The sequence below is a fragment of the Ochotona princeps genome, chromosome 18, assembly GCF_030435755.1.
Source record: "Ochotona princeps isolate mOchPri1 chromosome 18, mOchPri1.hap1, whole genome shotgun sequence".
Lineage (NCBI taxonomy): Eukaryota > Metazoa > Chordata > Mammalia > Lagomorpha > Ochotonidae > Ochotona > Ochotona princeps.
Window position 1 is genome coordinate 48,545,375 of NC_080849.1, and position 15,030 is coordinate 48,560,404.

At 47.6% G+C, this 15,030-nt stretch overlaps 1 protein-coding gene across 4 annotated transcripts in view; it reads left to right on the plus strand.

The window, feature by feature from the left end:
• The window catches only part of PTPRM (protein tyrosine phosphatase receptor type M), a 787,515-nt gene extending 779,593 nt beyond the window's left edge, over positions 1 to 7,922 (plus strand). For all 4 annotated transcript variants that reach the window (XM_058676819.1, XM_058676821.1, XM_058676820.1 and 1 more), the window contains one exon: positions 7,183 to 7,922. In XM_058676819.1, the coding sequence (XP_058532802.1) occupies positions 7,183 to 7,236 (54 nt within the window). In that variant the 3' untranslated portion in view covers positions 7,237 to 7,922. The remainder of the gene's footprint in view (positions 1 to 7,182) is intronic.
• Positions 7,923 to 15,030: the final 7,108 nt, after the last annotated feature.

A 15,030-nucleotide genomic window follows, 5' to 3' on the forward strand; every position in this document is an offset into this window, starting at 1 on the left:
GCAGGATATGAGTCAGAAGTAGAGTATTTTAGGACTACATCTGGCACTCACATGGAATGCTGGGGTCGCAAGTGGCAATTTAACCTGTGTACCACAAAACCAGCCCCAGTTACAGGTGATTCTAGTGGAAGAATTAGAGTCCTTAGACGCTAAGCCCTCCAGTAGGACAGCATCAGCTTTAGGATATGGCCAGTGGCAGAGAAACATTAAGAAGGCTGTGCAATTTTTTGAGAAATCTGTAACTATAGAGAGCCAGAAAAGAAATGTCCTAATGATCTTTTCAGGTTTGAAACTTCCAGAACTGAATAAGAATGAGCTCTTGCCATTTGTTTGGTTTGTTGTCTACTTTCTGCCCTATGTCATTTTCTGTTTGGTTTGGTATTCAGACATATGTGTGTTGGCTGAGAGAATTAATTAACTTAGGGTGATAAAAATCTGGTATAGTTTTATTAGACAGAACAGGCCATCTGAGAACTGAGCACAGAATGTTGTCCTAGCAGCTGAATAGAATAGTGAGCATGTTCCAGAAGCCCTGGTGGTGCTTCTGAGCTGGCCTGGAGTACGGGAGAGGAAGCCCCCTGCGTCTCCCCACACAGAGCCTGGCCCATTCCATCTGGGACAGAGAAATGCCCCACTGCCTCCTCCCCTCCAGTGTAGGCTGTGAGCTCAGAGAGAAACAGCCCACATGTCCCTCACCCCACATGGCTCTGGTTTGTGATGTGGGCTTCTCAGTTGGCCAAGTCACCCACTCATGTAGAAGCCTGGTAGTGTCAAGGCCCATTTCTCTTCCCTTTATTCTTCTGAGGGGAGCCCTGGAGGAAAGGTAAGAAGGTTGCTGGGAGGCAAAGGCATTTAGAACACAACTTTGTTTTCAATCCCAGCAGGGGCATCTTGCCTGCCAATTTGCATGTGGTAGGGCCAAAGGAGACTGTGGATTTCCTTTGCAGATAACATGGTCAACTAGCTCCTTGGTACAAGGACACCTCAAATAGGAAAAACTCAAAAAGGAGAATTCAAAATTAATTTTGATGCAAAGCTATTCAAAATCCAGGGGACTGACAAGGTTGCTCTAGACCCATCCTCAAGTGCAGGAAGACAGGCCACAGGAATATGGATCACGGGGACTAAGTGGAGACCAGGCAGGGACCTGAGCTCCTTCCTACTCCCCTCCAGCCTCCTGATCCCTCCACTCCAGCACATGTGTGTGCACAGCCTGGTCTCTGCATGCAGTCCCACAGACACAGCTCTGGAAGGGACAGTTTATACTAGGAGACTTCAGGAAGTTGGTGAGAAAGTAAAATGAAAAGATACCTTAGTTTTGGTGCAACATTTTTTAAAAAAAGTTGGAATTCCTGCCTTCCCTGGTCATCTGACTTTGAGCTCCCAGAGGCAGGGGCTGAGGGGCCTGGGCCACACCCAGCATCTGCAGCAGCAACACTGTCCCTGGCTCCCCAGAGATGCTGGAGCAGAGTATGCTGAGGGCCAGCCCGAGCCATCTGCTGCTTTCACCAGCCTCCAGGAGGCTGTGCCTCTGCCAGTGGCACCTCACCAGGGAACCGGGGGTGGATGGATTTTGCTAAGGTCCTTGGCTGAAGAAAGTGCCACAGACAGTTTGCAAAGTGATGGTAGGAGGAAATGAGCACCTGTCCTGCTGTTAGAGCGACAGTGTGAATCTGTTGGTGCCTTTGGCACAGAGAGGCTGGTCACCCCATGTGACCGGATGGGAGTGTTGAACCCAGTGCTCCCATGTACGATGATTAACATCCAGGGACTGCCTCATGTTCCTGGCAGGGAATCCATCAGAAGGACCTTTCAGCCTGAAGGACCTGTCAGTCAACACAGAGAAGCCTGCCTTCATTTTGTAAAGCAGCGGCCTGCTAGGGGATCTGGCCTCGGAACTCCCATATGGACCAAATTGGGGATTTCAACAATCACCTTGACCTTAAGAAGCTGATCAGGAACAGAGTTTTGGGGGGTCTTGAAAAGGAATAGCAGATTTCCCTGGTGATGGCTTAGAGAGAGGAGAGCAGGCCAGGGCCCCGCTGCTCCCACCTGCAGCCTGCTGATGCTGCCCACGTTGGAAGGTGCCTCGGACCGAGGCATTAATGTGCTGTTCCTCTCTGAAGCACAGGAAGAGCTCATGTGGCTTAATTACACTGTTGTAACCCGAGTGAGCTGCAAGAGGAAACCACAGCAGGCAGGCCCACACTGGTGATCAAATGTAATCAGTGTGGGAAGAGTATAGGCATTTACCCAGGTGCCCGGAGGAGGGGACACAGCATCCAGGGTTTTGCTTCTCCTTCCCCTCACTTTCCTGATTCAGAAACCACTCATCACAGCATCTCAGGGATTGGCAGCTCGCTTAGGGAGGAGGGCTGAGAAGAGAGAGCATCCGTGTGAAAACTGTAGTCACACCTGGGGCAGGGCAATGCCGGTGACTTCCCGGCAGCAGCTCCTTAGCAGTGATGTCTACAGGCCCCTCAGTCTCCTCTAACCACACTGGAATATGTTAAAAGGACGCGTCCTAGTCCCCGCCCTCTACTGCACAGTTAGGTTCCTGCAGGATCATTTGCATGTGGTCAGGGGTTGGATCCCCGGATGCCCATGGCCCTAGGATACACAAAAAATCAATTGTGAGGACTGAGAGGAGTAGTCGTTTATAGCCAATGTGTCAGTTTGATGGGGTTGGCGATGGCCTTTTAGAGTTTCGAAATTCAAATTCTTTTAAAAACTGAGAAAGCATTAAATGCTAAAAATTATAAATACTAGAATGGGAATCAGAGCTATCACTTTACCTGGGGCAAGCAATAGTTTCTCCATTTCAACAGTTTAATAAAAAAAAAAAAAAGCACCAATCTGCATTTGCTGATGAGCTCTTGTGTATAGAGAGGGCAGTGTTAGGTAGAATGCAAGTCTTCGCAAGATGAGCTAGATCTGTGAATACTGCCTCCTGTTGCCATTGAACTTGCTTAAAGAGCAGCCAACTCTGAATTTCATAGAATCCTAGCTTGGCAAAACCAAAAAGGACCCTAAGCTATGATCAGTCTCATCCCTATTTTGTAACCAGAGGGGAACTGATTGGCCAGTGACTGGGGACTAATGAATAAGGCCCGAGGTCTCGGCTTATAAGGCGCACTTGGCCCTGATTCTGCTGAAAGCAAATGATGAGCAACTACATTCCTGTTTTTCATACCAAAGCTCCTGTGTCCCAGTCACACCGACACGTAACTGACATCAGAGGTAGAATTCAGAGCATTAAGTAAACAGGTTGCTGTCAGTACTTTTATAACAGTTTTATTGAGACAGAATGCATGCACCTTTAAATACGTCTCTTAAACCCAGTAGTTAAGACACCTGTGTTCCCCATGGGGGGGGCTTGGGTTGGAATCCTAGCCCTTGCCAGGTCCTGCCTTCACTTTTCTGATAAATCAGAACTTGAGGGGCAAAGAGATAGCTCATTAATTGCATCCCTGCTAGCCATGTGGGAGGCCCGGATGGAGTTCCTGGCTTTGACTGCAGCCCAGCCCTGACTATCGTGAACATTTGGAAAGTGACCGAGCAGACAGAACACACTATGAATCTGTATGCATATGTATATGTGTATATACGTGTGTGTGTTGTATGTGTCTGCTTTTCACATTTTTAAGAATTTAAGTATACAGTTTAGTGGTTTTAAGTGTACTTAGGCAACCTCTAAACACAATCTAAATTTATAAAAATTTCCATCACCACCAAAAGCAGCCCTAATGCTGCTAGCATTCACCTCCCACTATGCCCACTCCTGGTCTCTAGCAACCAAGAGTCTTTAAAGAAAGACCTATTTACACCCAGAACCTATGGAACTGTATCATAAAGCAATTAAAAATCATAATAATTCAGATATTAAAAAAAGAAATAAAGATTTGTTCACAGTACACCCTTGTCCTAATCCAAGGATTTGTTTTCTAGAGTTTCACATTCTGATAGTCAACTTTGATCCAAAAATATTAAACGGAACATTCTAGAAACAAGATTTATTAGTTTTAAATTGCAGACTGCTCTGAGTAGCATGAGGGAGTTCAAGCCATCTCACCCTGTCCCACCCAGGACATGAATCAACCCTGTGTCTTGGCATGTGCACCATGTACCCACTGGTCCCTGAGTAGCCCTCTTGGCTATTGTATCACCTGTGCAGGTGGCACTGTGCTCGTGTTCAGGTCACCCGAAGGTAATAGCTTGAGAGAGAATACATTTATGTCACCTTTCCTATTATCACTGTTTCTTACTGTGATTTTATCACTGTTCCTAATTTACTATAAATAGGAAAAAGGCACATATAGTTAAATACATGAAATACAGGAAATGTATGTATAGGAAAAATATGGAACCATGTAGCCATGGTTGTAGGCATCTGCTGGAGCTTGGAGAAGTTGCCCTGTTAATAAGGGAGGACATCTGTGTTTTACCTGTTATTTTTGATAAGTGTAGCATGCACTCTGTGGTCTTCATATCTGACTCTTTGCACTCAACATATTTTCATATCCAGCCATATTGTAACATTCATTGGCACCCCATTCCTTTTCTAGGAAGTAAAAATTTCATGGAAAAATGTGGACTATGAAAAAAACTAATGCGTGGATTTCAGAACTTTGTTCACCAAAATGAACTTCACAATCAATCCCATTTTACATGAACTTTTGAAGTGCTCTCATAGTACACTATGTTGTTTACTACCTTTGGTTCTATATTGTCAGTTGATGAACATTTGGGTTAAAACTCCTTTGGCTGTTAGGAATAATGTGCTATGAACATTTGTCCACATGTGTCTAGGTAAGCATTTGTCTTCAGGTCTCTTGGGTGTATTAACAAGGAGTAGAATTTCTGTGTCATATGGGAATTTTATGTTTAATATTCTGAGGAACTTCTAAGATTGCTTCCAAAGTGGCTGTACCGTTTTACATCCCCACTCGCAGTCTAGGAGAGTTCTGAGTTCTTTTTCATTTTAGCCTTCCTCCTAGATATCGCTCCTGGCTTTTGATCTTGCAGCACCTTTGGTAGATTGGATGGATCTGTTTGTCTTCACTTGCAGACTGTAAACTCTCAGCTGGCTGAGACTCCCAAGTCCTCGGTCTCTAATCTTAAATGTTTATTGGGTTGCATGAAATGCTGATAAACCCTTGATCTGTCATAATTTACATTCAGGGACAATGTTCAGCTCTCAATTATGCAGTATGCTGTGGTGGACTCTACACGAAGAAAAGGGAGCCAAAAAAACTGTGGCCCTTATTCTCACAAATGTGGATTGGACTAATCAGGCATTTAGCGAACAGGATGTGCATGAAGAAAAGGACATGTCAGTGAAATAGAAATTAGGGGGCACGTTTTTAAAAAAAGAGTAGAAATTGTTTATCATTTTTCTAAAACCAAAATTAAAAGGCATGGTTTGGGGGTTGTGGCCATTGCTCATCTTGATGGATGGGAAGACAGCAATGCCGAGCCTCTCGACTGTCTTACTGGGGCTGGGCTCCTGCGGGTGGTGGCTAGAGGCGCCTTCAGGCCCCCAGGCCCCTCTGCTGACAGTGCACAGGCCAGTGTAGAAGGCCTTCCCCTGCACACCCAGGCCAGGGCCTCACAGAGGGCTTGCCAGACCAAGGGATATGATGTGAGAACGTTTTAGTGAAGAAAATATGTTGACTGACTGATTCAGGCCTAGTCTGTGCTTCCCACAGTTCAAACCCTTGTCCTTCCACGTCTCTCCTTGTCCTGCCTCCTCTCCTTGGAATGTCGGTTTTCTCATTTTCTGCCCCACCAAGAAGACCATGTAGTTTAGCATTCAGTAGGGACATGTTGGGGAGCAAAACAGATGCAACTCGAGGCAGAAGGCCCAGCCTGGAGTTACCTGCCCCGGCCCCAGCCATGGGTTTTCTCCTCCAAGACACAGTGCTGTGGAGGCCCTGCCATCCTCCCTCAGCCACATGAGATGACTTGTGACATCCTCCTGACCGCTTCCAGGATTCCTCAGAATTAAGGGCCAGGTCAGAGGGTGTAGATTTGAAAGGTACTTAAAAAATTCCCATGAAAGTGAGGAGATCTTGCTGGCTGACAGTGCAAGGCAGAGCCGAGCCCTGAGTGAGGGCCTCACGAGGGCAGGTCACAGAGCAGACTGCCCCCAAGCCCCTGCGACCTCCCCCTGCCTCTTGGTTACACAAAACTCATCCATGCTGCTTCTGCCATTCCCTACCTGTCCTCTCTGGTTAGGGCACAAACAGGTGCCTTTTTTCCTTTCAAAGGGATGTGGATGGGCACGTGACGTGGGCACCATCATCACACCGTGTTGTCCGTTCTTGTCATGAGTCATCCATTTGTAAGCCGCTGGTTTTGGGGGATGTCCTCTTCAGCTTGTGGCGACACATTGGAGGTCTCACCCTTCTTCCACCTGACTTTCACCATCGGTTCGGTGCTTGCTTCCTGCTTCAATTTGTGCAAAATTTACACTGGACTGAGAGGCGGCTTTCAGATCAGTATCTAATCCTTCTCCGTGCCTCCAGCTAGGTCCTGTCCAGATAACTTAGAGTTTGGGCACAAAACCTTCTGAAATCAAAGAGGAGCTGTTTCATGATACACACTGTCTGTGAAGACCTTGCATACACATAAGCACGTGTGTAGGCACAGTTAGACTCTATCCCTTTGTGTCCCTCTGAGCCTGGTACCAGGGGGCCACGGGTGCTCCACTCCCTGTGCCATCCTCCTAGCATTCTTAATACACTACCACTGCCATGAACTGCTGTGCCTAGCATTCTTAATACACTACCACTGCCATGAACTGCTGTGCCGCTGAGGGACTCATGACCGTGAAGAAAGCCTGGGCATGTTCTGTTACACGTGCTTTTTCTTCTGAAGATTTTCAACCTGCAGCTGGTGGAGTCCTTTAGATGCGAGCTGTGTATGTATGGCGGTTGTCCAGAACTTTCCAGGAACCCTAATGAGCACAGATAGCCAGGTCCTGCTTGCCAGGCCCTGCAGGAGCATCTCCAAACAGAGACTGTTCATGGCCCAGAACCTCGACTTCCTGAATCATTGCTAACTCAGATCCTTCTCTGTGCGCCACCTTCCCTATGGGCCCCTGTCTGTCATTATTACTTGCAGAGAAAACAGTGCTTATATGCTACAGAGCTGGCATTTCCCCCTCTTCGTCTTTTTCAGGAGCAGTACAAGTTCTGCTACGAGGTGGCCCTGGAGTACTTGAATTCCGGCTGATGGCGTCCACCAGCCTGCAGGCAAAGCCCTCTGTACCACAGGGTCGAGACGGGCCACGGTGTTCATGTAGGAGAGATGAAGACTTCTCAATATGCTTATTTGTGCTTTGCATAATTGGCTCTTTTTAAGAGCCCCAGAGCGCATTTCTAAAACCGCTTGCACTGCCCAATTCCCAGTCATGCTGCTGCTGACGGAATCACACGCCCAGCCAGATACTGTACTCCCAGTTGCCAGCTTGTTAGAGCAGCGTAGACATCTGGTCAACCGAAGAGCACAATTCTATTCTTATGAAGGGTTTTGTACCTTTGGGGGATGATTTCGGGGCCCATGATCCTCTGTTGTTGCCTCTGAGTGTCCGTCTTTGTTCTGTGGAGAATGCTATCTGGCATTATGATGATATATTATTTTACTGAATATTTGTATTTTAACATGTTGCATAAATAGAAACTCCTGTAGCTTTTCAGAACTAACAGATAAACGTGGAAGGGACTAAGAGATGTTGTATGAGTTCCTGTTTCTATCAGATTTGTATTGTGTCCAAAGGAGGAGTTTGGGAGGACTCAGCTCAACCCACGTGGAACCCGACGATCAGATTCAGAGAGCCAAAGCTTTTCTGTGTGTTTATATTGTAAATATTTTTGATTTCATCAAATTATTTATTCATTAAAAGAAATTTTTGTGAAGCACAGTGAGTGACAATCATTTTTATCAAGTCCTGGAATTGATGTCCTGTATGATGTTACCTTGTGTGAATTCTCAGCTTAATAAATGATGACCCGTGAGCAGTCCTGGTGTATTCCCGGTGTTTCAGCACACGAGTGGCAGAAGCCGCCCCTGTCACACCAGACCACAGCGGGGAGAGCACACCCGTGGGCTCATCCTGGTCGTTCTGCACCGCCGTAATGGAAAACCACTGACTGGGTAATTCATCAAGGAGAGAAACTTATTTCTGGCTGGTCTAGAGGAGTCGAGCCCAAGGTTAAGGGCTGCATAGGGGGAGGGCCTTCTTCCTGTATCATGGCATGGCAGAAGAACAGGTGCACCTGTGGGACACAGAGGTAGGAACAGAGGAACAGCAGGAACAGAGAGGGAGCAGCCTCACCTTGGTAGGTAAGCCACTCCCACACACCACGACATCAGAGGGCGCCACCTGCTGGCACCAGCACCACAGCAACCCAAATATCAAGGTTCTGCACTGGCTGGGGGAGGGAACCTGGAAAGGACCTTCCAAATGGGATTCCCTGTTCCTTCTCCTGTGTCACCTCAGTCAATGGGGGACAGTATCCATCTTCCCCATGGCTCATTCCAGCTCCAAGCATGCCAGAACAATGTGTAAAGGGCAGGCACACCTGAGCCAGACAGTTCCTACCAGAAGGGGGTATCACTGCAGAGCAAGATCAGCGCCATGGTGCTCCCCGCACGGCTTTGACCTCTAAAGCAGAGGGAAGAAATGCTGCAGATATCCAGTGCAAATCAAAGCTGAGATTTAGGCTGGCTGAAATGATTGCCAGTATCTGATGTAGACCCAGCTCTGTGGAGTTCTGGGCCACTTTCCCCTCAAGTCCTCTCCACCCCCCGAGCCTGGGTGAACTGGCGTTGAAATGACCTGAGTTTTCTGAGTCTAATGGCACAACCATTTGCCAAGCGACCCTGGCGTGGTGAAACCCTCGCCTCACACTGAAGTTAATAGCTTTCTCCAAACCTTTGTCTTTCTCCTCATAGCAAAAGTGGTGGTGATAGAGGAGATTTTTTTTTTTTCAGTTTCCCAGGAGACCTTGCAGCATAGTTGAGATCTTGTTACTTGCAGTACAGAGATCTCTGCCCCTTGGAAGCAACTAAGGGCAACCTCCGAGTGGAGAATCCTTGTCTGATACTCTGGGCCCCCTGGATTAGCTCAAGCTGAGCGGCCCAGCTGTCAGTGCCTATGCCTGCTGTGGAAGCCAGAGAATCCTGCCTCCGTCTCCCTTGCATGGTCCTCAGGGAGGCTTCCTAGCAGTTTCCCCAGGTGTCGCCATTGCAGGTCAACATGACAGGCATAGCTGCCTGTCTCCGAATCCCGTTCCCTGTGTTTTTCCAGCTAGAGACAGTCACTGGAATCCCTGGGTACAGCAAGGGGAGGGCAGATGTGAAACAGCGGTTACGCTGATGTTACACTCAGAAAGGGGATCAGATGTAGGTCCTGCTGCTGCCCTGCCCTACAAGGCGAGCCCCCAGGTCAGTGACCACGGGCATGAGCTCCCGCCAGCCTCCTGCCAGAGCACTTCCTGCCAGAGCGCTTCCTGCACCACTCACTGGAGCCAACCGGAAATCACCAACCCCCTACAGGCTCAATGAACAGGAGGCTCTCTCCCCAACTCTGAGGAAGTGGCCCCTACACACAGGCAACTCATTCCTACATATTCCAAAGCTGTCTCAGTTCTCAGGGTGAGCTGACAGAGGCCACACCCCGAGTTTCTCACTTGAGTTTCTCACCTGGAAGTGACGCATCCGAAATCTTAGGCATACTAGATTCTAAGCCCAACCTCTTCCACTGCTAGCTTTCTCACTGTCTTAGTCCCTAACTTGCTTCTTGCCTTTCTCCCAGTACAACCTTCTTGCCTTTCTCCCAGTGTTGCTTCACTCTGGCGTCATCCTTGGCCTTGTCACTTTGTAGTTCCACCTGCACCTTACAATGGGTCAATTTTAGAGAAAGCTAAGGAGGACTTAGAGTGACAGATGAGCTAAGATGACAAAACTCATATTGAACCACCGAACAGATAGAAGTAAAAAGCTGGGGAAAGTGTATTTTGAAAACTGGTATTCAAGGCAAATTTCCCTTTCCCCTGGGGAAATACACTACCTTATTTAGGAGAGGGGGTATTTTGTTTTTTTTTTTTTTCCTTTACCTTTTTATTCTTTTATTTGGACAGAATGAAGGAAGTCGTAATGGGGAGGTGGATTTTGTTTATCGTTTTAGCTCATTTCCAAGGGGTGGATTTTTTTTTTCTTTTTAGTGTGAAATAAATAAAGTTGCTTTTGAGAATAAACAATAATAAATAAATGGCATTCAGGATCCAGTGTTTAGCAAAGTGGTCAGTGCCACGTGGGGCACCCACATCCCTTATTAGAGTGCTTGCGTTCAAATCCCAGCTCTACTTACCATCCCAGCTTCCTGCTAAGGTGCCTTCTGGAAGACAGCAGGTGATAGCTGAAGTACTTGGGTCCATGTCATCTGCATGGGAGACCGAAGCTGAGTTACGAGTTCCTGAGTTCCTGAAGCCTGGATTTAGCCTGACCCAATCCTGGATGTTATAAATGCATTTTAGAAGTAAACCAGGAGATGGAAGATCTCTTGTTTCTGTCTCTTTCTGCCTTTCAAATAAATGGAAATAAATCATTTGTAAGTGGCATTCAGGATACTGGACATCAGACAATGAAGGACATAAATCTACAAGAAACCAGTTGGGTAACTCCTGGGATCAACACCAGCTTATAGCCTGTGGAGAACTTCTAGTTGAAGGATGCAGAGAAGGGAAACCCAAGTGGACCCCAGTGGTCTGCCCCTTATATGAGGAGATAGGCCATAGAATTTAACAAGGCTGCAGTGGTTGAGGCTTGCGGGGCAGAGTACCAGAGATGAGAGAGCTGTGGGGGGGAGGATCCAGAGCTCTTCAGTGTCCCCCTCAAGTCTGCAAGTAAGAATGAGTTGGTGAGCATGAGCACACAAAGAAATTACCTGAGGCCAAAGAAAAGCACCCAGAAAGACCAGAGGGAGCAACGCTTGAAGCCCAGTAGGCAAGAACAGTACCTGTTCCCAGTGAAGACAGGCCTTGACTCAGAAAATGGGGCAGAATCATCTCCAGGCTGGGCACGGCTGAGGTCCCTACTTTGCAAAGCGGGGACTAAGGGATCCAATTGCTCCTAAGGGACAAGCACATCACAGCATGCAACTAGAGAATGTTTATAGGGGAACAGAATCATCCAGTCCCCAAGCAGATAAAATTCATAACATCTAGTACCTAATCCTAAATTACCAGGCACGCAGAGAAAAACAAAATGACATGTGATGCAGACAAAATCACTTCAAACTGACCCAGAGATAACACAGATGATAAGGGAATTAGTAGATAAGCACATAAAAAGCGATAATTTTATAACTGCCTTCTCCATAATCAAGGTATTAGTGGAAAGATGTAGCATGTTTGGTTGGCAAAGACATGAAGAATATAAAGGGAATCAAATAGGACGTGAAAGCACACAAGCTTCCAATCCTGAAATTAGAAGTGTTCTCCGTGAACTTGAATGCATCAGTAGAAACCATCCAACAGAAAGCACACAAAGAAGAGATTGAAAACAAAGATAAACATAGAACATGAGTGAGCGATTGGAATCTCTCCAAGGCTGGAGAAAAATCGGGCATAAAAAAAGATTTGCGAATATAATGGCCAAATTTTCCAAACTGCATGGAAATGATGAACTCACAGATCCAAGAAACTCCGTGAATGCAAACACAAGCAATCCAAAGAATACTGTAGTCAAGTGTGTTACACTCTGCTGAAGAGCAGATCGTGTGTGCAGAAAAAGGTAAGTAAGAGCAGGCCTGGGTTATTGTGATGCAACAGGTTAAAATGCTGGGCGGTGTAAGGTTGGAGTTCACGTCCAGGACCAAAAATCCAGACAGAATAAAGTTTAAAACAAGCTTTATTGGGAGCACTCCCGGACGAGATCCACTGACCTGGCACAGACAGAGGGCCAGAGAAGTCACACCCAGGGGACCTGAGGGCTTGCTTTTATTAGGGGGCTGTGGAGATGGAGGGCTGGTCAAAGGAATGTGCCTTCTGGAGTGTAATAGGCTCCCCCTTCGACCTTGGTGAGCCCGTAGTTACTGCTGGCCAAAGAGGAAGCTGCCTTGTGGTGCGTCCTTATCAGCCATCCTTCTTAGCCTCCTCCAGGCCGCCCCTCACCCACCCCTGCCAGGCCTTACAGTTGGGACTCCCACAGCCCACATCAGGGTGCCAATTTCTTGCCTATTGCATTTCCAATCCAGGTCCTTCGTGATGTGCCTAGGAAGTAATGGATCATGACTCAAGTGCTTGGGCTCCTGTGCCAATGCGGGAGATTCCAGTGGAGTTTCTGGCACCCGCCTTCAACGTGACCCATCCCCAACTGTCACAGCCATTAAAGGAAGTAAACCAGTAAATGAAAGAGATGAAAGAATCTCTAATTCCTTCTCCTTCTTTCTCTCTACCTCCATCTCTTATTCAGCATTTCAAATAAGAAATATTTTTTAAATAGTAATAATTGCAGCAGACTCCAGATACATTGATTGTAAGCCAGAAGACAGACAGACAGCAGTCATTCAAAGGACAGAAGAAAAATGTTAACCTAGATTTCTATACACAACAGAAGTAGCAGCAGAAACAAAGGTAAGTAAGACACTTTCCAACATACAGAAACTGAAAAACATCACCACCTGGGCGGCATGGAGCACGCTGGGAAGGAAATGGTGTCAGATTCAAGTTGGCCTCCACACCAAGGCACGAAGATGCCTGGAAATATACCTCGTGGATAAATAGAAAAGATTGTACATTTCAATATCTCAAAAAGATAGTCGCTTGAATACTACAGTGTGTGACTTGTGACATATTCGGGGTGGGGGGTGACAACAGAGAGAAGAAGAAATGTGTTCTGAGTCTTCAGCTGCCCACGAGGGACACGACACCACTACAAGACAGGAGCAAGTTCAAGAGAGGCACTCCAAGCGCCAGGGCAACCTCTGCACAGCCAAGAGTCACAGCGGCTAAGCTGGCACCCAGGATCAAAGAAATAGACTCAATGCATCCCAAAGAGGGAAGAAAGAGAGAAAAACAGAACAATTGGGCCGCACGCTCCAATTACAAGTCAGAGATGGTCAGATTGGAGTTTTATAGCAACACCCATCTAAATGCTGCCTACATATATTTATACACAAAGAAACTCAGCCGGATGCTCGCTCAATGGGCCCAAGCCTCTGAGAGCTGCTCAGAAAAAACTACACAAACGGGCATGTTACTGCTGCTGAAAATCCTGGGCATCCCTCTTTCTCATTCTGCTCCCATGGCAGTTAGTCCAAGCCTTCTCCATGCCCAAGAATGGCTTTTCTTCCCCTGCTTTGCAGGAAGAAAAAGCCATCACCTGGCATATTTATAAATGTGTTACTCTCCCCCACACCCTTCCACTGAATTCAGTGAAATGGTAAGCACTCCCATCCTTCAGGAAGTTGACTGCTCCTGAGGGTAGGAACCATCTGGAAGCTCCAGGACTCAGGACTTGCTGAGATGGCAGGGACCACTTCCCCCAGGAAGTCCTTCTTGCGCCTCTGAAGTGGACCCTTGTGGCCACAGTTGCCTGATCGGGATAGCTGGGTGAGTTCAGGTTGCCTCCTGAATCTCAGGATCCATTTTCCTCTTTCTGCCAGCATCACTGAGCGCAGCCACAGGTGTCTACAGAGCACTGTCTTCCTACTCTCCTACTGCATGATCTCTGCCCCCAGAAACATCATGTCAGCTCCTCACCTGTCTGTCTCTCGCTGGCCCAGGGTATCCGTCCTGCCATCCCCATCTCCTGCTCAGTCTCATTGTACCCCAACATACTCTTGCCCCCATCTCTCCCCTCCCGCATCCCGGACCAATCCCAGCTCTGAGCTCCGAGCCTCTCCACTCACTCAGCACGACAGCTCTTCCTTCCACAGACTTCGGGTGCACATGCATCTCCCCCTAGCCCTCTCAAACCAGGCTGAAGGTGCAGTAGCTCTTCCTTCCACACCCCTACTTTACTCCCATCCCAAATTGTGCAGGGACCCACAGTCTAACATGGATGGGTCCGGTCGGCCTGCATCTCCCACTTCTGTCCACAATGGCCAGGAAGCCCTGTCCCATCCATGCACTCTTTAACCCGGTGGGTTCTGCTGCCCACCTGAGCTATCTGAACCCCAGGACACTTGCACAGCGCCAATGTTTCAGTGTGTCCCTCTGAACTCCAAGTGCTGGGAACTTAATCACAGATTCAGGCTGGTGCTATCTAGGGACAGGGCCTTTGGAAGGGGCTTCCTAAGCAAAAGAGAAACACAATCAACAGCTCACTGGGTCTCACCACATGTGATGCTCCTGCGGTATGGCTCTTCTCTGGAAATGTCCCAGTCTGCATTCAGCTTCAGAAACAAAACTTGGGCTAAGGTTGGAAATGGAGTTAGACTCCCCTGCTTCACTCGTAGCTATCAGCAGCAAGTTGGCCCCACCGTCCCTGGGGAAGAGTGGGCTGGGGTGCAGCCTTGCAGGGAGGTGTTTTAAAGGACTCGTGGAGCTGCTGTGACACCACAGAGCTCCTGCAATGTACCTGGAGTAGAAGCATAGGTTGTTATTCCACCAAAAGAGCCCAGTAGCCTATAAGCTGCAGCTTCTACATTTCAGAGTTCCCTGAAAGCGTGAACACATCCCCCATGGCTGGGCCACCACATCACGGCAGCCATCAGATGGATGCCTTTAGCACGAGTGAAAATGGGGGGATGGTGCTATGCTATGTGCTACCTGCCTTGCATTCTAAAGATTTTTTTAATTTTAATTTTTCGTGATACAGTTGCATAGGCTCAGGGATTTCTCCTTCCATCTTCCCCATGTGTCCCGGTCCCACTGTCTTCCGCTGTGTTATTACAGTAGTCCTTCAGCCACAGTCACAAGTGCGTCACGCTGCTATTTAAGGGTATCATGACATTGTAGGTACAGGCAGAAAGAGGTACACTTCCTTGTGCCCTTCACAGGTTTTCTTTCTGTGAGGGTT